The 26,340-nt window shown below is 38.5% G+C and overlaps 1 protein-coding gene across 1 annotated transcript in view; it reads right to left on the bottom strand.

Moving 5' to 3' along the window:
• The window catches only part of PNKP (Polynucleotide kinase 3'-phosphatase), a 106,048-nt gene that overhangs the window by 38,842 nt on the left and 40,866 nt on the right, over positions 1 to 26,340 (bottom strand). Inside the window, exons 7-9 of the mRNA XM_090382286.1 lie at positions 24,564 to 24,631; positions 17,111 to 17,206; positions 11,788 to 11,889 (exon numbers count right to left, since the gene is read on the bottom strand). Of these exons, the coding sequence (XP_090238412.1) occupies positions 11,788 to 11,889; positions 17,111 to 17,206; positions 24,564 to 24,631 (266 nt within the window). The remainder of the gene's footprint in view (positions 1 to 11,787; positions 11,890 to 17,110; positions 17,207 to 24,563; positions 24,632 to 26,340) is intronic.

Genomic DNA, 26,340 nt, shown 5'->3' with positions numbered 1-26,340 from the left:
TTATAATCTGCCATTAATTAAGGGATTGTGAGTGGTCTGTTGTCCTGGATAGAAAGTGCCAACCACTATTCACCTCAACTGTGAACCAGTGGTGGTCTCCTTGTCCTGGCACATTGGGTGGCTGTGTGTCCCTTGAGCAGCCAACAATGCCTGTGATTGCTGAGATGCTGTTCCTATCTTCCTAGTACTGAAAATTTTTTCCAGTTCAAACTCTGTAAGTTCCTTCCTTTTTGTCATTGCATGGGCTTGTACTGACAGTTACTACCTGTGCTGTCACTATATATGCTACACCAGTCATTGATATCACTCCTAGGTTCTGGGGAATGCATCTGACTATGGGGACAGGGGTAATCAATGTTTTGGCACATGAGTGTACATACTATATATATAAGTTCTATTATATATTGTGAAGAAGGTTATAGTATGATAATCATATTATGATATATACCTAGACAGATCTATGGAAAACGCATAGTATATATACAAAAGGAAAATATACATAACTTATCTATTATAAAATAAGTTCTATTATAAGTGTCTGTATTTTGTATACTATCATCTGTATGGTGCAAAAGGTAACGCTTTTTTTTGTTTTGTTTGTTTTTGTTATTTGGTTTTTAGGAGCATTAGCAACTAAGGCCATATTGCTCCGGGGATATGCGGTGGTCATTCCCTGACCTTTCTGCATCCTCTGTATAAGGTAACGCAAAAGGTAACTAATGGGAGTGCTGTGGCTCAGAGGAGAACTGAGGGGGGCAGTTGCCCTCTGAATCACAGCCTTTTAAAATGCACTGCTTGCATGATGTTTGCGGATAAATCGGGTACGGGACATGATATTGCCATGGGGGATGTCTTTGGGTATGCGCTATGCAAGGAGTGTAACAAAATCAGGCGACAACTCAGCATTGTTATGAGCCTATATGAGAGCTTGAAGGACAGGGTGGATGCCCTCGAAGGATCTAAAGTGAGGGGCCCATCAAGCTCTCAGCTGCCCACATCAATGCCAGAGCTTGCACTTGGTCATCACGCAACACAGCGGCAACCCCCAAGGCAGAAGGCGCTGGTCCCACAGGAACTAGTAGTTGTTGGTGACTCTATTGTCAGGGAAACGGGGAACATGCTTTGTAAAAAGGACAGGTGGAACAGGACCAGGGTATGTACGCCAGGGGTAAAGGTTTATGACGTAGACTGGATATCATCTTTTAAGGGCACAAAAAGTGATATAGTTGTACACGCTGGCACTAATGATATTACGAGTAGGAGAACGGCAGAATTACTTAACAAGTACAGTTCACTGTTGAAAAAAAGCCGTGAATTAGGGTTGAATTTGAAAGTGTCTGCAATTCTGCCAGGACACGATAGGAGGGAGTATATGATGAGAGCCTTGTCGATCAATTCGGCCCTGGAAAGATTGTGCAAGGCTCAAGAGGTAGAATTTTTTTCAGACTGGTCTGTACTTGTTAACAGCAGGGACTGCTTCTACAGGGATGGAATACACTTAAATAGAAAGGGTGCAAGAATATTTGCTGATGCTATCGAGGCAGTGTTAGGTGGGTGGGAAAACTGCTAGCTTGGGGGGATACAAGGACTAATAGATTAACAGTAGCCACTGGCAGAGGTGAAAGTGATTCTTGCACTGCTTCTATTGGAATGAGCAGCAGCCTGGAAAACAAGATGCAGGATATTTCAGAGACTGCTGGGAGTCATTGCGGTACAAGTAAACACATGGGTTGTGTTAGGGTAGCTAAGAAAAAGAACAGGTGCATGTATACTTGCATGTACACCAATGCTAGGAGTTTGGTAAATAAATTTGATGAATTTGAGGTATTGCTCAAAGCATCAAAGGCAGATATTGTTGGGATATCAGAGACGTGGTGTCACACAGATATAAGGAATGCAGAACTGGAAGTTGGGGAGTATTAGCATTAGCAGAGGCATATGATGCAAGAAAGCAAGCTTATTTAGCATCATCCAAAAAAAAAAAAAAAAAAAAAAAAATAACACAACCACTACTCCCATTTCACCCCTCCGTTCGTTCGAAATACCTGTCCAGCTGAGCCTTAAATTTGTTTAGGCTATCAACTTCAACAACAAGTGATGGAAGTCTATTCCACAAACCAACTGCCCGCTGCTAAAGGCAAATTTCCGCACATCTATCCGACATCCGTCCTTCCTCAATTTGAATTTATGCCCTCTCAGGTGATTATTCTGAGCAAGAATTCCATCAGCATTGAGCATGCTCAAGCCATTCAAAGCCTTATACACCTCTATCAGATCACCTCGCTGATGCCTAGTCTCCAGACTCTGTAATTTGCAAAACTTAAGCCTTTCTTCATAAGAGCAACCCTTTGTTCCATTCACTAATCTTGTTGCCCTTCTCTGTACTTGTTCCAGCAGCTCTACATCCTTCTTGAAATGAGGCCTCCAGACCTGTATACAATACTCAAGGTGTGGCCTGACCAATGCCTTATACAAGGGAATAATCACATCCCTATCCCTATATCATTGACAAGACACCATGAGCTACTCTTGCAGCTCGTCTGCACTGCTCAGAGAACTTCATATCTGCCTGCACAATTACCCCCAGGTCCTTTTCATTCTCTACCACAGAGTTGATACGTTGATCTGGGGTTACTGTTTCCCATATGTAGTACTTTACATTTGTCAATGTTAAACTTCATTTGCCACCTCTCAGCCCATCTGCTCAACCTTTCCAGATCCTGTTGCAGCAGCATAGCTTCAGTAGTGTCCTTAACAACCCTGCCAACCTTTGTATCATCTGCAAACTTGGATATTAAGCTTGATATACCATCATCAATATCATTTATAAATACAGAAAACAACAATGGACCCAACACTGAACCCTGAGGAACTCCACTAATAACATTAGTCCACGTTGAGCAGTGTCCATTGATTACCACTCTCTGTCTTCTGCCACTCAACCATCCCTTTATCCATAGCAGCAATTTGCCTCCAATGCCACACTGCTCCAATTTGTGCAGCAGTCTGCCATGCGCAACAGTATCAAAAGCCTTTCTAAGATCCAAATATATAACATCAAAGTTATTCCCTGCATCCAGTTTTTTTGTGACTACATCATAGTATCCAATCAAATTGGTCAGACAAGACCTGCCCTTAACAAAACCATGCTGTGTCTGAGCTATAACTGAATTCTTGTCTAGATGATCCTGCAGTGCTTCTTTAACCAGTGCCTCCATTAATTTTCATGGAACCGAAGTTAAACTAACAGGTCTATAATTACTTGTGTCAGCCTTTGATCCTCCTTTGTGAATTGGGGTTACATTTGTACATCTCCAGTCTATGGGTACCTCCCCTGAGTCCAAAGAAGCTCTCATAATTATGGCTAGGGGTTTGCTTACTTCCTTTGCTGCCTCCTTTAATATAACTGGATAGATCCCATCCACCCTGGGTGCCTTTTTTATGTTTATCCTCAACAATTTCTCCTCCACTTTCCTCTCAGTTATTAGAAAATCATCTAGCTCACTGCCAATGTTTACTTCACCTACGACATTCCCCTTCCTGAATAACTCCTCATGTGTGAATGTAGATGCAAAATACTTGTTTAGATTGTTAGCCACCTGAGCAGGATCCTCAATTGTTGAACCATCAACATCCAGTGGACCAATCTGATTCATCCCTTTCCTTCTTGAGTTTAAATAGGTAAAGAACTCTTTTCTGTTTTTCTTTGCATCCTTTGCCAAGGATTTCTCATAATCTGCCTTTGCCTGCCTAATCTCCTGTGGGACTTGGTTACAGACCAACTTATATCTATCATAGGCTTCCATGTCACCCATTAATTTGTATGTATCCCATGCATTTTTCTTCTCTCCCATATGTCTCATTAGTTCATCTGACAACCATTTAGGCCTGAACCTTGAACAATATTTCTTGGTTGGTATGTAAAGCCTGGTAGCTTCCAAGATTAGTTCCTTGAATGCTTCCCATTTTTAATTTTCTGTTGGTAACATCATCAGTTGTTCCCACTGTATAGAATTTAAATACTGTCTCAGACCATCATAGTCGCCTTTACGAAAGCAAAAACCCTTCCCTTTACCTCTGATGGTAGTTACCTCCTTGAGTAAATCCCACTTCAGCACACTGTGATCAATCCCACCTAGTGGTTCCTTTATCTGCAGATTCTTAATGCATGAAGAATCACTACTGATAATCAGATCAAGAGTATTACTCCCTCTAGTTGCCTCCAGAACATGCTGGTGTAGAAAACAATCATCCAATAAATCCACAAAAGCCTTGCTAGTGTGTGAGTGACCAACCCACAAATTCCAGTCAATATCTGGGAAATTAAAATTTCCCATTATAAGAATCTCTGATTTACTGGCCCATTCTATTTCCCTGTACAGTATCTTATTATACTTATCAGAGTCATTAGGCCTATAGCACACTCCTACTCTCAATTTTGATTTACCTATGCTTATGTCACACCAAACTGACTCGACACTGCCCTGTCCATCGATGTCGACTGGCTTCACTTCCTTGGATTTTATGTGTTTCTTAACTAATAGCATAACCCCTCCTCCCTTCCTATCCTGTCTATCCTTTCTGTAGACGTTGTACTCCCCAAATTCCAGTTCTGCATTCCTTATATCTGTGTGACACCACATCTCTGATATCCCCACAATATCTGCCTGTGATGTTTTTAGCAATACCTCAAATTCATCAAATTTATTTACTAAATTCCTAGCATTGGTGTACACGCAAGTATACATGCACCTGTTTCTATTCTTAGCTACCCTAACACAACCCATGTGTTTACTTGTACCGCAATGACTTCCAGCAGTCTCTGAAATATCCTGTATCTTGTTTTTCAGGCTTCTGCTCATTCCAATAGAAGCAGTGCAAGAATCTCTTTCACCTTTGCCAGTGGCTACTGTTAATCTATTAGTCTTTGTCTCCCCCCAAGCTAGGAGTTTTCCGACCCACCTAACACTGCCTCGATAGCATCAGCAAATATTCTTGCACCCTTTCTATTTAAGTGTATCCCATCCCTGTAGAAGCAATCTCTCCTGTTAACAAGTACAGCCCACGGTGAAAAAAATTCTACCCCTTGAGCCTTGCACAATCTTTCCAGGGCCCAATTGATCAACAAGGCTCTCATCATATACTCCCTCCTATCATGTCTTGGCAGAATTGCAGACACTTTCAAATTCAACCCTACTTCACGGCTTTTTTTCAACAGTGACCTGTACTTGTTAAGTAATTCCGCTGATCTCCTACTCTTAATATCATTAGTGCCAACGTGTACAACTATATCACCTTTTGTGCCCTTAAAAGATGATATCTGCTCTATAACGTCATTAACCTTTGCCCCTGGCAGACATACCCTGGTCCTGTTCCACCTATCCTTTTTACAAAGCATGTTCCCCGTTTCCCTGACAATAGAGTCACCAACAACTATTAGTTCCTGTGGGAACTAATAGTTGTTGGTGACTCTATTGTCAGGAACTAATAGTTGTTGGTGACACCAATGCTAGGAGTTTGGTAAATAAATTTGATGAATTTGAGGTATTGCTCAAAGCATCAAAGGCAGATATTGTTGGGATATCAGAGACGTGGTGTCACACAGATATAGGAATGCAGAACTGGAATTTGGAGAGTACAAAGTCTACAGAAAGGACAGGCAGGATAGGAAGGGAGGAGGGTTATGCTATTAGTTAAGAAACACATAAAATCCAAGGACAGTGCAGTGTCGAGTCAGCTTCGTGTGACAGAAGTATTGGGAGATAAAAAATTGAGAGTAGGAGTGTGCTATAGGCCTAATGACTCTGATGAGTATAATAAGAAACTGTACAGGGAAATAAAGTGGGCCAGTAAATCAGAGAGTCTTATAATGGGGGATTTTAATTTCCCAGATATTGACTGGAATTTGTGGGTTGGTCACTCACACACTAGCAAGATGTTTGTGGATTTATTGGATGATTGTTTTCTACATCAGCATGTTCAGGAAGCAACTAGAGGGAGTAATACTCTTGATTTGATTATAAGTAGTGATTCTTCATGCATTAAGAATCTGCAGATAAAGAAACCACTAGGTGGCAGTGATCACAGTGTGCTGAAGTGGGATTTACTCAAAGAGGTAACTACCATCAGGGGTAAAGGAAAGGGTTATTGCTTTCGCAAAGGCGACTACGATGGTCTGAGACAGTATTTAAATTCTATACAGTGGGACCAACTGATGATGTTACCAACAGCAAATTCAAAATGGGAAGCATTCAAAGAACTTATCTTGGAAGCTACTAGGCTTTACATACCAACTAAGAAATATTGTTCAAGGTTTAGGCCTAAATGGATGTCAGATGAACTAATGAGACGTATGGCAGAGAAGAAAAATGCATGGGATACATATAAATTAACACGTGACACAGAAGCCTATGACAGATATAAGTTGATTTGTAACCAAGTAACAAAAGAGGTTAGGCAGGCGAAGGCAGATTACGAGAAATCTTTGGCAAAGGGTGCAAAGAAAAACAGCAAAGAGTTCTTTACTTATGTAAACTCTAGAAGGAAGGGGATGAATTAGATTGGTCCACTTCATATTGATGGTTCAACTGTTGATGATCCTGCTCAGGTAGTTAACAAACTAAATGAATATTTTGCATCGACATTCACACATGAGGAGTTATTCAGCGAGGGAATACCAGAAGTGTATTCAACTCTGGCAGTAAGCTAGATAATCTTGTAATAACTGAGAGTAAAGTGGAGGAGAAATTGTTGAAGATAAACACAAGAAAGGCACCCGGGGTGGATGGGATCTATCCAGTTATATTAAAGGAGGCAGCAAAGGAAGTAAGCAAACCCTTAGCCATAATTATGAGAGCTTCCTTGGACTCAGGGGAGGTACCCATAGACTGGAGATGTGCAAATGTGATCGCAATTCACAAAGGAAGATCCAAGGCTGACACAAGTAATTATAGACCTGTGAGTTTAACTTCTGTTCCAGGAAAATTAATGGAGGCACTGGTTAAAGAAGCACTGCAGGATCATTTAGACAAGACTTCAGTTAAAGCTTGGACACAGCATGGTTTTGTTAAGGGGAAGTCTTGCCTGACCAATTTGATTGGATACTATGATGCAGTCACAAAAGAACTGGATGCAGGGAATAACTTTGATATTATATACTTGGATCTTAGAAAGGCTTTTGATACTGTTGCACATGGAAGACTGCTGCACAAATTGAAGCAGTTTGGCATTGGAGGCAAATTGCTACTATGGATAAAGGGGTGGTTGAGGGGGAGAAGGGAGAGAGTGGTAATCAATGGACACTGCTCATCGTGGACTGAAGTTATTAGTGGAGTCCCTCAGGGTTCAGTGTTGGGTCCATTATTGTTTTCTGTATTTATAAATAATATTGATGATGGTATATGAAGCTTACTGTCCAAGTTTGCAGATGATACAAAGGTTGGCAGTGTTGTTAAGGACACTACTGACACTATGCTGCTGCAACAGGATCTGGAAAGGTTGAGCAGATGGGCTGAGAGGTGGCAAATGAAGTTTAACATTGACAAATGTAAAGTACTACGTATGGGAAACAGCAACCCCAGAGCAGCGTACCAACTCTGTGGTACTACACTGACAGTGGTAGAGAATGAAAATGATCTGGGGGTAATTGTGCAGGCAGATATGAAGTTCTCTGAGCAGTGCAGACAGGCTGGAAGAGTAGCTCATGGTGTCTTATCAATGATATACAGGAATTTTTCTAGCAGGGGTAAGGAGGTGATTATTCCCTTGTATAAGGCAATGGTCAGGCCACACCTTGAGTACTATATACAGGTCTGGAGGCCTCATTTCAATAAGGATATAGAGCTGCTGGAGCAAGTACAGGGAAGGGCAACAAGATTAGTGAATGGAGCAAAGGGTTGCTCTTATGAAGAAAGGCTTAAGTTTTGCAAATTATAGTGTCTGGAGACTAGGCACCAGTGAGGTGATCTGATAGAGGTGTATAAAGCCTTGAATGGTTTGAGCATGTTGAATGCTGATGGGATTCTTCCTCTTGCTCAGAATAATCACCTGAGAGGGCATAAATTCAACTTGAGGAAAGACAGATGTAGGACAGATGTGCGGAAATTTGCCTTTAGCCAGCGGGTAGTTGGCTGGTGGAACAGACTTCCATCCCTTGTTGTGGAAGTTGATAGCCTAAATAAATTTAAGGCTCAGCTGGACAGGTATTTCGAACGAATGGAGGGGTGAAGTGGAAGTTTTTTTTTTTTTGCATAAGCTTGCTTATTTGCATCATATGCCTCTACTAATGCTAAGTGTTTCACGAGACTAATAAACCTTTTGACAATTGTCAATATTAGTTCTACTTATTTTAGAAAAATATTGCCTGGTTAATCACTAAATATCCTGGCTAAGGCCAATTGTTATGAAGTAATTTTCATGTTATTACATTTATTCCTTACAGATTACTTTTTATTAATTTAATTTTATTTGAACCTCTGTAGATCTTTAAATTGCAAATCACAATTTAAAATTATCTTTGCCCTGACATTCTGTTGCTTGAAAAACTAAAAATGCAGATAAAAGATATACAGTTTTTATCAAATAAATTTTATCATAAACATAGTGAGTAATCTGAATTTTGGAATGTAATTACATGGTTTGTATATATACTTCTCAAAACATTTTTCTGACTTTTTCATTGTAGTCAAGATTCAGTAACTATGTGCTAGAAATTAATCATAGTACACAAGAAACAGTCTGAGAGTTATAACTGTCAGTCCTATAAGCAACTACTGGATTTCTAGATGACAAGTTATCATACCAAATCATAATATGACTTCCAGCAAATGCTAATCTTGCTGCTCTTCTTCTGAAGTGGCATCTCCTCCGTTCTAGATAATGTTTGACGAACACATTCTGTTCTCTACCAATCTTTTAGTTTTTCCATAGTTTGTTTGCTGGAAAACTATGTGATATCACCAATCCATTGTCTTTTCCTTGCTCTCCCTTCTATCCTTCCTTCCTAATGCAATTAAACTGTTTTTTCTTACTGAAATACCTTAGGACATAGCCTGCCATCCTCACCTCATCTTCCTAATCTTGCTTAGAAAACTGAGTACAAACACATCAATAAACATATTTATTAACCTTCTAAGAACTTGCAATGTGGGAAAATGTTGAGTCAGTTTGGTGTAACATAAGCCTGAGAAAACTAAAATTAGAATAAGAGTCTGCAATAGGCCAAATGATTATGATGAGTGTAATGAACAACTACACAGGCAGGTAGAGTGGGCCAGCAGATTGGAATGTCTTATTATAAGGGTACTTCAAATTCCAGATAATGATTGGAATTTGTGGACTGGTGACTCACACAGCAGCAAAAATTTCCTGGATTTATTGTATAACTATTTTCTACAGCAGCATATTAGAGAGGAAACAAGAGAAAGCAATACTCTTGATTATCAGCAGTGACTGATCATGCATTACAAATATTTAGATAAAAGAACCACTACATGGCAGTGATCATAATATACTGATGTGGGATATACTTAAAGATATCCAGTTTTTAAATTCCATTAATTTAGCTTTGTATCTCAACTAAAAGATATCATTCACAATTTAGACCTAAATGGATGTCAGAAACCTAGTGGCAGAAAAGAAATTATGTGGGATGATTATACATTGGAGGGGGGGAGGACATGGAATTCCCACAGCAAGTACAAAGTAGTTGTCAGGAAAGAAGTTAAGCGATTATGCAAGCTAAGGTATATTATGAGAAGTGCTTGACTAACAATGCAAAAAAAAGTAGTGAAGAATTCTTTGCTTATGTTAATACTAGAAGGAAAGGGATGAACAACATTGGCCCACTAGATTGAATGATATAACTATTGATGATTTTCTTCAGATTGCTGTTAAATAAATAAATATTTTGCATCTGCATTCATGCAAGAAGAGGTTTTTAGGGATGGGAACTTCAGAAGTTCACCAAGTTATAACTGGGAGTTAAATTATTTTATTATAACTAAGCAGAAAGTGGAAGACAAGTTGCTGAAGCTAAAAGTAAATAAGACACGTGGAACTGATGGGATTCATCCAGTTATACCAAAAGGCATAAAAGAGGTAATCAAACCATTGGCCACAATTATGAAAGCATCCCTGGATTCAGGAGAGGTTGCTATAGATTAGAGGTGCAAATGTGTCACTCATTCGCAAAGGGAGAATAAAAGTGTGAAGTGAGCAATTATAGACTTCTGTTTCAGGGAAAATAATGAATTGAATAATCAAAGAAGTACAGCAGGATTATCTTAACAAGAATGGAATTATATAGAAAGCAGAGCATGAATGTGTTAAGGTGGGGGGGGTCAATCTTGTTTGACCAATCTGATTAGCTACTATGTAAATCCAGTAACAAAGGAACTGGATCCAAATAAGAATTTTGACATATATTAAAATTTCAGTATAGCTTTTGACACTCTTCCAAATGAAAGACTGCTGTAGTTATAAAGTGTAACAATGGTGTTAAGGGTGAGTCACTACAATGGATAAAGGGATGATTGAGTGGCAGAAGACATAGGGTGGTCATAAATGGGCACAGCTCTTCTTGTACTGATGTTAATGAAATCCCTCATGGTTTGGTGATATTATAATAACTGAATTTTACAGTATTTATTAATGAAGTCATATCAAGTTTATTGTCTAAGTTTGCAGGTGAGACAAGGCTGGCAGAAAGATTATTGACAGGATCCAAGGCCTACTACTGCAGCAAGACATACATAAATTACACAGATGTACTGAGAGGTGACAATTTAAGTTTAATTGGTAAATGCGAAGTACTACATGTGGGCAGCAATTCCAGAATAACACACCAATTAGGTGGTACACTCAAGGTGGTGGAGAATGAAAGGGATCTATGGGTAATTTTATAGTCTGAGGTGAAGTTCTCTGAGCAGTGGAGACAAACTGCCAGAACAGCTCATGGGTTCTGTCAATGATATACAGGAACTTTTCCAGCAGAGACAAGGAGGTAATTATTCCACTGTATATGGCAATGGTTACGCCACATCTTGAGTACTGCTTACAGGGCTGGAAGCCTTATTTTAAGAAAGATGCGGATTTCTTGGAACAGTTGCAGAGAAGAGCAACCAGAATCATCAAGAACAAAGGAGGTACTCTTACAACAAAAGACTTCGGTTATGTAAATTGTAGTGTTTGGAAATTAGGAACTTGTGAGGAGGCCTGATTGAAATGTTTAAGGCTTTAAATGGATTGAGTAAACTTAATGATGGTATTCTAATTCTAATAATGATGGTTGTGATGGTATTCTAGTTAGAATATCATCACAACACACACACAAGGATGGCTATCTTGAATAGAAGTGCAGAAGTTTGCTTTCATCCCAGAGAGTGATTGTTGAAACAATTACCATCTGGTGTTATGGAAGTGGATAACTTGAATAAATTTAAGCAAGAATTATACATAGTATTAGAAGGGATAGACAGATAAGGTGGATAGTGTCCCCCCCCCCCCCCCGGTGTTCTATAACTTGTTTCCTGTCTGTGAACTGTACTGAGAGCATTACAATTGGGTGGCTAATGTGGTTGACATATGGGAAAGATTTTTATGGTACTATGAGTGAATTATATTTCTCACTCACAGAAAACTATTATTCGTTTAAATTCTGAATCTAACAGTAAGAAGACTAGCAATAAATTTCATAATCTAAAATATAATCATAGTACATGTGAAAATAATAAGAAAATGAGAAGTAAAAGCTAGGCAGCCAATAGTCTTGTTAAAATAAAGACTCACCTCTGCACCTTTTGAGACTAATGAATCCTCATCAAGTTCTTCCACTTTTTTTGTTTTTATCGACTTCCATTTCAGTCCTAGAGGCAGATCCGGAATACTTCTCTGTTATAAAATGACATAATCACTATTAGTTTCATTTTAATTATCATCCTGAATTTTTAATTTCCTGTATTTGGCATTATCCACATTTTTTTGAAACATTATATTTGCTATTTTTATGTATTTATGAAATTTGCACACATGCAATTGTTACTTTTTTAGAACATAACTATTATACAGGATTATCTATTATGCAACACTGGTGAGGGTGAAGGTGGACCTAGGTAACTATGATAACAGAGCATATGGAGTGAGATATTTTTACAGAGGTAGCAGAAGGCAGTATTACTGTGACAGTAATGGTATTTGAGGACCAGTATAGTACTGATTAGTGTAGTGTGTAACATGGGTTTTTCTTTACTTTTCACATAGTAAAAGAGGTTAAAGTTAATAAATGCTATGTGGTCACATTAATGACAACAGAAAAAAATTCATTTTCTTTATAACATTGAAGTTACCCACTATATCCCACCAGGGACAGCTCTAGCTGTTTCTAGCAAAGTACAGGACAATGTAAGCACATAGCAAAAAATCATGGACACTTCAGAGTCCAAAATAAAGGCATGCAGCAGGAAAAAAAAGTCCTAAACATATATGGCCAAAAATACTTTATTTTGAAGTAAATTCATAAAAGGTATGCATTTACTTCATAATAAAAATATGAAGTGATGTCCCTGAACCTAGACATGGGCTATAGTTTGTAGTAATAATGATCATCTGCAATGTTTCTACAGTAATCAAAATAGTTTTACAGGCAGTTTTAACTTATTGCTGGATTTCAGCCAAATCCTGGATATCTGCTGCACCAAACTTTTTAAAGGATTGCCATAGAAAGTAATCAAGTGAATATATGTCCAGTGAATATGGTGGCCACATAAAAGGGCTCCCTCAAACTAGCCTTCAACAATGAATAAAAACTTATTTATTGCTGTTAAGTACGGTACAGGTACTAGCGACAATAATTCTCATCACAGCGACATGACCAGGAGTTTTACATTATATATGTGATTAAATTGGCAAAAATTACAGTTACATGAGAAATTTTTTTTTTTTTTTTTTTTTTTTATGTAAACCCCAAACATGAGCGGTATTAGAACCTATAGTACTTAGTATTGTGCTTGGGTTGGAGGTTGAGAAGACGAAAGAAGATATTTGTTGACATTGGGCTTGAACTTCTGTAGATTGTAATTTTCTGGAAATATGCACAAGTACCACCTTTGAGGTGAAAGGAATCATACAGCAAATAATTTTGGCATCTGAGATGAGCAGTAGTTGAATCAACCAATAACTGAGATTCTGTCAGAAAAAGTACATGGGGTTTGGCAGACTGCAAGTGGTAATGGACATCGTTGAGATTAGAATTGAGACCACGTATATTTATGAAATGAATTAGGAAGTGCTTGGGAGGTTTAGATCTTTTTGCAGATAAGCTTGCTCTATTAGTTTGACAATTCATGGTGTATTCAATAGTAAGAAAAAGTGGATGGGACATTCTGTATGAAGTAATGAAATTTTTGGATATGGCGTACACATGGTAAGAATATGCCCAGATCCTTGACATAACATGGCCTCGACAATGCTCCTCGCATACACACTACTCGGACTCCCTCCATTCACTATCTGGCAAAGTAGAGGTAGCAAGATTATACACTAGCTGATCCGGAAGCCTCCTAGAGAGTTACCAATAGGTTCGGTCCGGTGTACTAACTAGTGGCCGGCCTGCGAACACCGTTTTAGAGCTGTACCCTCGAAATGTAAGGAATATTGGATCTCGCCACGATGTTCATCATAACCTCAAAAGTCATCAATCATACTGCATGATGGAAGAGATAGGGAAGGGTTGACCGGAACTTAGCTCTAGAGACTAAACATGGGTTCCACCACTTCAAGCCTCCAATAAGCAAAGTGGTGGTATTGCGCCGGTTGACGAGTCATCTACCACCTAGTACCGCCTGGTAACATAGAGGGGCGGCATTCCTCCATGTGGTGTGGGTGCCACACCTCAACCCCTGCTTACGTTGGCTCACACCTGGGTGGTCACCCACCATGTACTTGTGCATGGAGGTTATACCCAGGATTACTAACAGTCCCACCATCGTGAATGTGCAAACAGAGGGTTTGGCTGTCACAGACCGTCCAGACTTCGCCGAAATTGGGTCCACTTGACTTGAGTGTCACCCGAATATCAGTTCCATCAGTGTTTTAGACTCCCAGGTAGCAAGTACAGCTTGTCTGGCATATCTGAGAGAATGTCTGTGACAACCTCAAGGACCATGAGTTACACAAAATTAAAATTATGAGTTACACAAAATTAAATATGTAAAAATGAAATTATAATAATAGGAAAATATAAAGAGGAACTGAATGTCATAACCCAGTTTGGAGGAATTTATCCCAGTTCCACAGATGTAATCCACTCGAGGAGCATGTGACGGTATTTGTAGTCAGAAGCCATTTTCTGTAGGTTGACTCCAAGACAGAGCAGTGCCTGAATTTTGGGAAGTATACAAAATATCAAAGCGAACCTTCATTTGTTACTGAAATTTTTGGGTGCTCCATTAAATATAATCCATATCTGAATTCTAGTCATTATTGGGAATAATCTGCAGGCATCAGTGTTTGGATTTTTTTGGGATCAAAAAGCATACAATTATTGGCTATGAAACTGCATTAAGTAATTGTGATTCATGCTAAAAGCAGCACCAATTTGTTAGATGATGGTTATTATCTGATTGTTATCTGCCATTTTAAGAATTTGGTTATCAATGTGTTGTGGGCTCGTGGTCACCCTTCCTGTTACACAAGATGTACTTGACAACTCTCTCAAATGCATATCAGTGGTCAAAAATGTGTTTTAGTCTACCAATCTTGTGCCAGGAAGGTTTTTCTGGTACCTGCGTTCCACTGCATTTCCCCAAATTCAAATTCTGCCATGATCTAGATTCTTTATTTACTGACATGCTTTGACGATCGCATCAAATGAGCTGATTGATTGGTTGGTTGTTGTAGTGAGTGTTTTAGGCATATTGGCAACTTAGGCCCCATTTTGCACTGTATGTCTGTAAACTGCGTGTGTTCTGTGGTCAATTTTTCTGGATTAAATACCCATGATTCTGGAAGAAAAAAACCATGCTACATTTGCCTGAGGCCAACCAACTCAGCTGTGTTGTGAAAAAGGCTGTTAAAAATTCCTTGCATCATTGCAAGATTTAAACTTGGCTCTTTTCCACCGGTGTGTTGGGAGGACAATTCTACCAACTGTGCTATCCATGAGGGCATCAAATGAGCTAGAAATATAAGATTTTTATAGTTTTGATGATACTGTGTTTTGTATATTTGCATCTGAATATTAAAAAAAATAATAATAATAAATAATGCTGTATTTCTATTTGTTTTATTTTAATGAAATTTGTACTAGTTCAACAAATTTTTCTAAAGGAACCAAATATAAAACTTCACAAAAAGTTTTGTTCCCTCCAAGTAAAGTTTTTACATGGTGAATCAAAGGGCACTTTACGCATTTGCAAACACAAAAAATTATTAATTTTGTTCTCTTATCATTATTGCCTATAAATGCTAAAAAAGAGATAACAATTACATAAGAAATAAATTCTTAATGAATTACAGTAAAATTATTAGCTTAAATTAAAAGATTTTTATTTGAAGAGATTAAGCAGTAAACAAAAATAAGCAAGAGCACATGTTAAAAAATATAATTAAAACTGATTTTTCTTAAGTATAAAGGAAAACTATGAAATTAAAGAATTAGCATCAGTTGAGGCATATGATGCAAGAAAGCAAGCTTAAAGAACATCAGCCAAAAAAAAAAAAAAAAACCTTCCTATTTCACCCATCCAGTCACTCCAAATGTTTGTCTAGTTCAGCCTTAAATTGGCGCCTCCATAGCCAGGTGGGCAGGAGCAGCAGTGCGTAGCATACGCTTCTTGATTAGACCGGGGTTCGAGCCCATGCCCACCAAATACGGCGGATGCGAAAAGGTCAGGGAATGACCATCGCATATCCCTGGAGCAATATGGCCTTAGTTGCTAATGCTCCTAAAAAAAAAAAACCAAATAACAAACAATAACAGCCTTAAATTTATTTAAGCTATCAACTTCCACAACAACAGATGGAAGTCTGTTCCAGCAATCAACTACCCGCTGGTTAAATACAAACTCTCGCACACCTATTCTACAACTGTCTTTTCCTCAATTTGAATCTATGCCCCCTCAGGTTCTTAATCTGAGCAAGTGGAAGTATCCCATCAGCATTGAGCCTGCTCAAACCATTCAAGGCCTTATACACTCAATCAGATCACCTTGCAGGTGCCTAGTCTCCAGATGCTGCAACTTGCAGAACTTAAGCCTTTCTTTGTAAGCGCATCCCTTTGTTCCTCTCACCAATCTTGTTGCCCTTCTCTGTACTCGCTCTAGCAACTCTACATCCTTCTTAAAATAGGGCCTCCAGACTTGTATACAGTACTCAAGGTGTGGCCTGACCATTGCCTTATACAAAGGGATAATCACCTCCTTGTCACTGCTAGCAAAATTCCTATATATTATTGACAATACATGTCATACATATGTGATCAATAAATAAAAATAGTTTATTTCAAATAGAAACGGCAATTTACACATTGCTACCTAAAACAACTCAATAAAATTCTAAAGTGAACCTGACTATGTAAGAATGCTTGTATATTTAAAGCAAAAAATATAGAGACTACGTTATTGCTGTAATAAAAATATAACCTTCTGTTACATCCAAATGAAAATAAATGGCAAGGTTCACCCAGTGACTTTGTAAAATAAATATAAATGAACCCATAGTATAGCAAAAATCATAATTTTATATTAAATAAATATAAAATATTAATAAATGTTTATTAATATTTTATATTAAACATTCATTAATATAAATGTTACAATATCTAGAAAAATTATATTTTGCTTCTGCACCTACTTTAAAGCAAAAAATATAGAGACTACGTTATTGCTGTAATAAAAATATAACCTTCTGTTACATCCAAATGAAAATAAATGGCAAGGTTCACCCAGTGACTTTGTAAAATAAATATAAATGAACCCATAGTATAGCAAAAATCATAATTTTATATTAAATAAATATAAAATATTAATAAATGTTTATTAATATTTTATATTAAACATTCATTAATATAAATGTTACAATATCTAGAAAAATTATATTTTGCTTCTGCACCTACCGGGTCAAAAGATGGCATTGTAAAAGATTTTGTTTTCTTTTGCTTGAGAAAGAATTCTTCTGGGGTATAAAATGAAAGATGAAGATTAAGAGCAAACTGTAAAAATAATAAAGAATAGCTTATATAAATATCAGAATAAATGTTTTAAGCTTAAAAAATGAATAAACTTTTTTGAGCAAAGACAGAGCACTAAATAAAGTACCAAAAAATTACTTTTCAATTAAAAATTCCTTTTTTTGGTTGGCAAAGAACTGTCAGCATTCAAAAGCTTTAGCAGTTTATATTTTATCTCTAAGTTTTAAAGTTTATTCCATTTTATATCTTTAGTGTTTATTTTAATAAAAGTTTATATATTTTTTAATGAAAATCCCAAACGAGAGGTATTAGAACCTATAATACTTAGTACTGTGCTTGGGTTGGAGGTTGAAAAGATGAAAGAAGGTATTTACTGACATTAGATTTGAACTTCTGTAAACTGTAATTTTCAGGAAAATACGTATGAAGGAAGGTTGTTCCAGAAAACGGAAGTTGAATGAATAAACGAGGAAGATGAAAAGTTCGTTCTGTGAGTTTGAAGTTTGGCAGTAAATGGATGTTGGCTGGTGGCGGCACGTGTTCAGACTGTTTTGAAAGACAGAGTGGGAATTATAGAAACCAATTCAGAAGAACAGTGCCCATGGAAGTATCTGTAGAAAAAGCATGCAGCAGAAACAGTACATCTATGAGACAATGAGTGCAGAGACTCTATTAGAGAGGAGTCATTAATTAACCTAACTGCCCTCTTCAAAATGGAATCTAGAAGCCTGAGAGAGGTTTTGGGGGAACTGCCCCAGATGTGGGAACAACATTCCATGGTAGGTCAGATTTGCGATTTGTACAGAGTGAACAGTTGTTTGGAAGAAAAGTAATGCCGAGAGCGAAAGAGAAAACCAAGTTTTTTAGATGCAGAGGAAGCAATATTTGTAATCCCCAAAAGAGATATATCATTTTGCCTAGAAATCAGTGTCACCAAAGATAAGCATAGGAGAAGAATAATCCTTTTTGCGAGATATAAGACAGGACTGAGTTTTAGAAGGATTGAAATCAACTAAGTTGTCTTTGTGCCACTGGAGAATTATCTGGAGATCGGCATTTACGGAATTGGTAGCGGATATTTGAGAAGTTGAAGCTGATTGGGCAGGCGAGGTTTCTCAAACTGGAATGCAATGTGCTATCATCAGCAAAACTACGGATAGGATTTCTGGTCAATGGAAGAAGGTCATTAATATACAAGAGGAAAATAGTGGGGGAAAGAACTGAACCTTGGGGGACACCAGCATTAGTTTGTTTGTTTGTTATTTGATTTTTAGGAGAATTAGCAACTAAGGCTTCGGGGATATGCGGTGGTCATTCCCTGACCTTTCGGCATCCTCTGTATTTGGTGGTCACGGGCTCGAACCCCGGTCTAATCAAGAAGCGTGTGCTTCACACTGCTGCTCCTGCCCACCTGGCTATGGAGGCACCCCAGCATTAGTGGAGAAGTTATAAGATAGAGAGCCATCTACAATTACCCTTAGTGAGCAGTCAGAGAGAAAAACTGGAAAACCAATAAAAAAAACAGTTGGCAAACCATAAGATGGAAATTTGTTTAGAAGATCTTTATGCCAAACATGATCTCGAAAGCCTTTGATATGTCAAGAGGAACTGCTTGTGTTTCACTGAACTTTTCCATTGAATTTGTCAATAAATGGGTAACATAAGCCAGAATATCACCAGTGGATTGATAATGATGGAATCCACACTGGCGATCATTGATTCAGATGGAAGGTTTCTAAGGTTTCTAGATAGTTTGAGTTGGCGGTTAATTGATTTCTCCATTACTTTAGAAAGAGTACAAGTAATTGCAATGGAATGATAATTGGATGGGACGGATTTGTCACCCTTTTTTGGAACTGGTTTGATATGAGCAAATTTCCAAGCAGAAGGAAAAACATCTTTGGAATAAGAAAGTGAAAAAAGGCGGCAAAAACAGGAGTGCAGGTTTTGAGAACAAGTGGAGAAATACCATTGAGACCTGGAGCTTTTGTAGCATCAAGATTGGTCAAACCCCTTCTGACATCCTTTTTAATGGAAGACCACAGGAGGCATTGAATGGAGCATGCTTCTTTTGGGGTAAAATACCTCCCTCCATTCAAACGTTGAATGGTGGGAGGTGTTTTACCAAAATCCTTAATACATGAGTTGGAAGGAAAATGGGATGCTAGCAGGTCAGCTTTATCCTTGGCTAAAGTGACAATAGAACCATCTGGTTTTGGGAGAGGTGAGAGCAAAGATGGGAAAAAGTTGCGGCCAACAGCTTTGGCAAGAGACCAGAATGCTTGGCTACCATTAGGGCAAGAAGCAAGTTTTCTACTCTTAGCCTGTTCAAAATCTAGTTTGGACTTGGACTGATTAATAACTGCTTTACAATCGTTTCGAGCTTTGGTGTAGGCAGAAAATGAAACTGCAGAATTGGAAACAAGCCAATTACGATATGCAACATTCTTTTCTTGTTTCCGGCACATTTATTGGACATTTATTGGAAAACTAGGCACATTTATTGGAAAACCAGGGTTTAGATAAAGGAGAAGATTTTAAAGTGGAGTGTGAAATAAAGGATTCCATTCCCGCAAGAATAATTTTACTGACACAATCTGAGCAAACCTGTTCATCTGGAGTTTTGAAACAGTAATCCGACCAAGGAAAAGAAATCTCGCAGGTCATCCCATTATGCATTCTTGTAATGCCAAACAACATGAGGATGGGAATAGTCATGAGATAAAGGCTCCATTAGAGAAGAGACAATCACCAAGTTGTGATCTGAGGTGCCTAATGGACCACTCACCTCAACTGTGTACTTAGAAAATTTGTTTGGAGAAAAAGATCAAGGGCTGTATGGTTAGGATTGTCTGGTATTTTGGTAGGTAAATGAACAATCTGTGCAAGATCATTAGTAGTTGCAAAAGCCTCAGCATCTCGACCAGCTGGGTCTGTGTGACTAGAAAACGGAAGGCAGCTGGAGTTGTGAACATTAAAATCACCAGGGTAAATTACCTCACTGTTAGGAAAGTTGGGCTGGAGAAAGTCAAGTTGCAAAGGGAGGAAGTCAAAGAGCTCCAAGTGATTAGTGGAGTTGGGAGAACAGTAGTGACAACAAATGAATTTGACACAATGAGGTAGAGAGATTTTAAGCCAGAGAAGATAGAAAAGAGGAGATTCCAAATTACCAAGTCTCTGACAGGGAATATGCACAACATAACAGACATATGCACAAGTACCACCTTTGAGGTGAAAGGAATCATGCAGCGAATAATTTGAACAAATGAGATGAGCAGTGGTTGAATCAACCGATAACTGAGATTCTGTCAGAAAAAGTAGCATTAGCATTAGTAGAGGCATTTGATGCAAGAAAGCAAGCTTATGCAGCATCAGCCAAAAAAAAAAAACCCACTTCCACTTCACCCCTCTGTTCGTTCAAAATACCTGTCCAGCTGAGCCTTAAACCTATTTAGGCTATCAACCTCCACGACAAGGGATGGAAGTCTGTTCCACCAACCAACCACCCGCTGGCTAAAGGCAAATTTCCGCACGTCTATCCTACATCTGTCTTTCCTCAATTTGAATTTATGCCCTCTCAGGTGATTATTCTGAGCTAGAGGAAGAATCCCATCAGCATTGAGCATGCTCAAACCATTCAAGGCTTTATACACCTCTATCAGATCACCTCGCTGGTGCCTAGTCTCCAGACACTGTAATTTGCAAAACTTAAGCCTTTCTTCATAAGAGCACCCCTTTGTTCCATTCACTAATCTTGTTGCCCTTCTCTGTACTCGTTCCAGCAGCTCTACATCCTTCTTGAAATGAGGCCTCCAGACCTGTATACAGTACTCTAGGTGTGGCCTGACCATTGCCTTATACAAGGGAATAATCACCTCCTTATCCCCGCTGGAAAAATTCCTGTATATCATTGACAATACTCCATGAGCTACTCTTGCAGCCCATCTGCACTGCTCAGAGAACTTCATATCTGCCTGCACAACCACACCCAAGTCCCTTTCATTCTCTACCACTGTCAGTGTAGTACCACAGAGTTGATACGTTGCTCTGGGGTTGCTGTTTCCCATGTGTAGTACTCTACATTTGTCAATGTTAAACTTCATTTGCCACCTCTCAGCCCATCTGCTCAACCTTTCCAGATCCTGTTGCAGCAGCATAGTGTCAGTAGTGTCCTTGACAAGCCTGCCTACCTTTGTATCGTCTGCAAACTTGGACATTAAACTTGATATACCATCATCAATATCATTTATAAATACAGAAAACAATAATGGACCCAACACTGAGCCCTGAGGGACTCCACTAATAACATTAGTCCACGATGAGCAGTGTCCATTGATTACCACTCTCTGTCTTCTCCCCCTCAACCACCCCTTTATCCATAGCAGCAATTTGCCTCCAATGTCACACTGCTCCAATTTGTGTACCAGTCTTCCATGTGCAACAGTATCAAAAGCCTTTCTAAGATCCAAGTATATAATATCAAAGCTATTCCCTGCATCCAGTTCTTTTGTAACTGCATCATAGTATCCAATCAAATTGGTCAGGCAAGACTTCCCCTTAACAAAACCATGCTGTGTCCGAGCTATAACTGAAGTCTTGTCTAAATGATCCTGCAGTGCTTCTTTAACCAGTGCCTCCATTAATTTTCCTGGAACAGAAGTTAAGCTCACAGGTCTATAATTACTTGTGTCAGCCTTTGATCCTCCTTTGTGAATTGGGGTCACATTTGCACATTTCCAGTCTATGGGTACCTCCCCTGAGTCCAAGGAAGCTCTCATAATTATGGCTAAGGGTTTGCTTACTTCCTTTGCTGCCTCCTTTAATATAACTGGATAGATCCCATCCACCCCCGGGTGCCTTTCTTGTGTTTATCTTCAACAACCTCTCCTCCACCTTACTCTCAGTTATTTCAAGATTCTGTAGCTTACTGCTAGAGTTGAATACACCTCTGGCATTCCCCTCGCTGAATAACTCCTCATGTGTGAATGTCGATGCAAAATATTCATTTAGTTTGTTAGCTACCTGAGCAGGATCATCAACAGTTGACCCATCAATATCAAGTGGACCAATCTGATTCATCCCCTTTCTTCTAGAGTTTACATAAGTAAAGAACTCTTTGCTGTTTTTCTTTGCATCCCTTGCCAAGGATTTCTCGTAATCTGCCTTCACCTGCCTAACCTCCTTTGTAACTTGGTTGCATATCAACTTGTATCTATCATAGGCTTCTGTGTCATGTGTTAATTTGTAAGTATCCCATGCATTTTTCTTCTCTGCCATATGCCTCATTAGTTCATCTGACATCCATTTTGGCCTAAACCTTGAACAATATTTCTTAGTTGGTATGTAAAGCCTAGTAGCTTCCAAGATAAGTTCTTTGAATGCTTCCCATTTTGAATTTGCTGTTGGTAACATCATCAGTTGGTCCCACTGTATAGAATTTAAATACTGTCTCAGTCCATCGTAGTCGCCTTTACGGAAGCAATAACCCTTCCCTTTACCCCTAATGGTAGTTACCTTTTTGAGTAAATCCCACTTCAGCACACTGTGATCACTGCCACCTAGTGGTTCATTTATCTGCAGATTCTTAATGCATGAAGAATCACTGCTGATAATCAAATCAAGAATATTACTCCCTCTAGTTGCCTCCCGAACATGCTGATGTAAAAAACAATCATCCAATAAATCCACAAAAGCCCTGCTAGTGTGTGAGTGACCAGCCCCCAAATTCCAGTCAATATCTGGGAAATTAAAATCTCCCATTATAAGACTCTCTGATTTACTGGCCCACTCTATTTCCCTGTACAGTTTCTTATTATACTCATCAGAGTCATTAGGCCTATAGCACACTCCTACTCTCAATTTTGATCTCCCAATGCTTATGTCACACCAAACTGACTCAACACTGCACTGTCCAGCGATGTCGACTGGCTTCACTTCCTTGGTTTTTATGTGTTTCTTCACTAATAGCATAACCCCTCCCCCCTTCCTATCCTGTCTATCCTTTCTGTAGACGTTGTACTCCCCAAATTCCAGTTCTGCATCCCTTATATCTGTGTGACACCACGTCTCTGATATCCCAACAATATCTGCCTTTGATGTTTTGAGCAATACCTCAAATTCATCAAATTTATTTACTAAACTCCTAGCATTGGTGTACACGCAAGTATACCTGCACCTGTTTCTATTCTTAGCTACCCTAACACAACCCATGTGTTTACTTGTACCGCAATGGCTCCCAGCAGTCTCTGAAAGATCATGCATCTTGTTTTTCAGGCTTCTGCTCATTCTAATAGAAGCAGTGCAAGAATCTCTTTCACCTCTGCCAGTGGCTACTGTCAATCTATTGGTCTTTGTCTCCCCCCAGGCTAGCAGTTTTCCGACCCACCTAACACTGCCTCGATAGCATCAGCAAATATTCTTGCACCCTTTCTATTTAAGTGTATCCCATCCCTGTAGAAGCAATCTCTCCTGTTAACAAGTACAGTCCAGGCTGAAAAAAATTCTACCCCTTGAGCCTTGCACAAGTACATGGGGTTTGGCAGATTCTAAGTGGAAATGGACATCACTGAGATTAGAACTGAGACCATGTATATTTGTGAAATGAACTAGGAAGTGTTTAGGAGGTTTTACATCATTTGTCTGCCACAGCTACTTTTTTTTTCTTCTGTACTAAGACAGGTTTAGATTTCAGTGGAGAACTGATTGATTGATTTGGTAGTTATTGGCGCATCGGCTTCTGTGGCCATATTGCACCTCCCAAGGTTTTTGCAGTACTTTGATCCAAGCCCGAGGCGGGAATCGAACCCGCGACCTTTGGGTTGCGGGCAGGTACTTTACCCACTCGGCTAGCCCGGTCGGCTGTGGAGAACTGACTTCGCTAAACGTGATGGATGCATTTTTTGTTTTCACTGTTTTCGATGAAGTACTTTAGAAGCATTTCATTTTGCACAAAAAGACACTGAAGACTTGCTTAGATATATATTTAATCTGATAACAAATTTCTGAGAAAAAGTATCAAAAAGTACAAACTGTAAGGAAAATTATGTAGTAGCACATATAGCTTAGTCTCATAAAAAAACTTTGCATCCATCTAATAATACTTAACCTTCTATGCCTTGTAGGAGAAAAATGTTTTGTACTATAGAAGATATAATAAACAAATTTTTTTCACTAATAATTCACATTTCAACAACTCATTTATGTATGTCATTAATAAGCAGAATAATTTTAAATTTGTTTAAAGAAATACACTCTTTCTCTATCACTCACTCACTCACTCACTCTCTCACACACACACACACACACACACACACACACACACACACACACACACACACACACACACACACACACACACACACACACACACACTTCTTACCAGACGATCTGCACAAGAGAAGTCTTTCTTTTTTCCTGGAGACCAGTTAACTTCTCTACCTGCTGCATCTAAAATGAAACCATAACTATGTTCAGTAATACTGTAAATTTTTTTATACTAAATTAAGTTGTTTAGAATGAGTCAAAGAAATGCCATAGTAAATATTAATTCCTAAAATGCTTTCAACATTTTATGGATTAATATTTATTTTATTTTTTAGAATTTTATGTGTCATTTTTTTTAATATGAGGGTATTTTTTTTAATCTCTTCTGGTGGATTGAGATGAAATGTAAAAATCCAATTAGAGTAAGCATTCTTTTTTTAAACTTTTATAGTTAACTTGTTTAGTTTTGAACCCTTTAATAGTCAGAGAGACTGTGTCTTGGAGACCTACTTACATATTCTTTTGTACATGTCATCATCAGATTTATTATCAGTTTTATTAGCCCTAGTATAACATTTCTCTTTATAACATTTCACTTCATTATGAATCATTCTATTAGCATTAACAATGGGAGTAGTGCAAATAGGCAAAATCTCACATGGGTCTGTTAGATTCATATGGCATATAAACAGTTACCAGTAATCTATATAATAAAGCAGTATAATCACAGTCCCATAAAACAGGCATAATAATTTCCAAGTAATGACTATATTTAACAGTTCAGAACTGACATATGATCAATCAAAATAGTAATAACAGTTAAAGATGGATTATTGTAGAAATATTACTTGAAAATATTTAAGACAAAGTTTTGAACTCTGTCAGCCTATATATAAAGGTTACAATATATATGCAACAAAAAAAAATTTAAAGAACACTGGGTAAAGAATGTTGGCCTAAACAGTGGTTCTTAATCTTTCTGATGTTATGGATCACCTTTCAATTGGGCAAATATCCTTGATACTTTTGGTTTTAATAAAATTAAAGAAATTACCATAGTCCCACATGGCTGGGCAGCACCTCCTATAAATCAATGATCCCACGATAGTAGATACATCCGAATCATAAACTACCCACCTACCTGCCTGCCTCTTCTCTAAGCAGCAGAAATTTAGGCTTATGCACTCTCTCCCTCTACAATTAAGCCATCTTACTTGCTGCAGGGTTCTGGCTGTGCAAGTGGAACAATTGGAATTCTCAGTACCCATCACAGAAATGAATCACATCACTGGCTTTATTTTTTCAGTATTTTCCAGTGCTAATTGAGACTACATGACTCAATCTCTGTTCTGGGAGGTATTTTACCCCAAAAGAAGCACGCTCCATTCAATGCCTCCTGTGGTCTTCTGTCAAAAGGATGTCAGAAGGGTTTTGACCAAAGAGAGTGGGGGGAACTCACCAGCAATAATCTCTGTTCCACTAACAGTGGAACAGAGATTATTGCTGGTGAGTTCCCCCCCCCCCCCCCACTGCTCTGAAAAGTATGCCAACATTAGCTCCTTATCCCTGCCTAAAGTTAATGGATTGATTCCTCCCATTCTAAATGAAACACTCTTGGCTACTTGCCAATACAATGCACACTAATTTAGAACCTAGAGGGCATCACATCTATATATGATATTATAATTACTAATGATACTCAAATGGGCGAGAGAGAGAGAGAGAGAGAGAGAGAGAGAGAGAGAGAGAGAGAGAGAGAGACCCAGATGGATCATCAGCAGTGTGTTAGTGAATATTTTCCACTACTACTCAGATGAACTCTGCAGTCTATGAACCTACTGTTGTCATATTGAGCATGGACTGGTTCACAAGCTTATTAAATGAAAGCTCCC

This window comes from Mastigoproctus giganteus, chromosome 10 (assembly GCF_048544385.1).
Source record: "Mastigoproctus giganteus isolate SK-2022 chromosome 10, ASM4854438v1, whole genome shotgun sequence".
NCBI lineage: Eukaryota > Metazoa > Arthropoda > Arachnida > Uropygi > Thelyphonidae > Mastigoproctus > Mastigoproctus giganteus.
The sequence above is the reverse complement of the archived record's forward strand: the minus strand, read 5'-3'. Positions and strand labels throughout refer to the sequence as shown.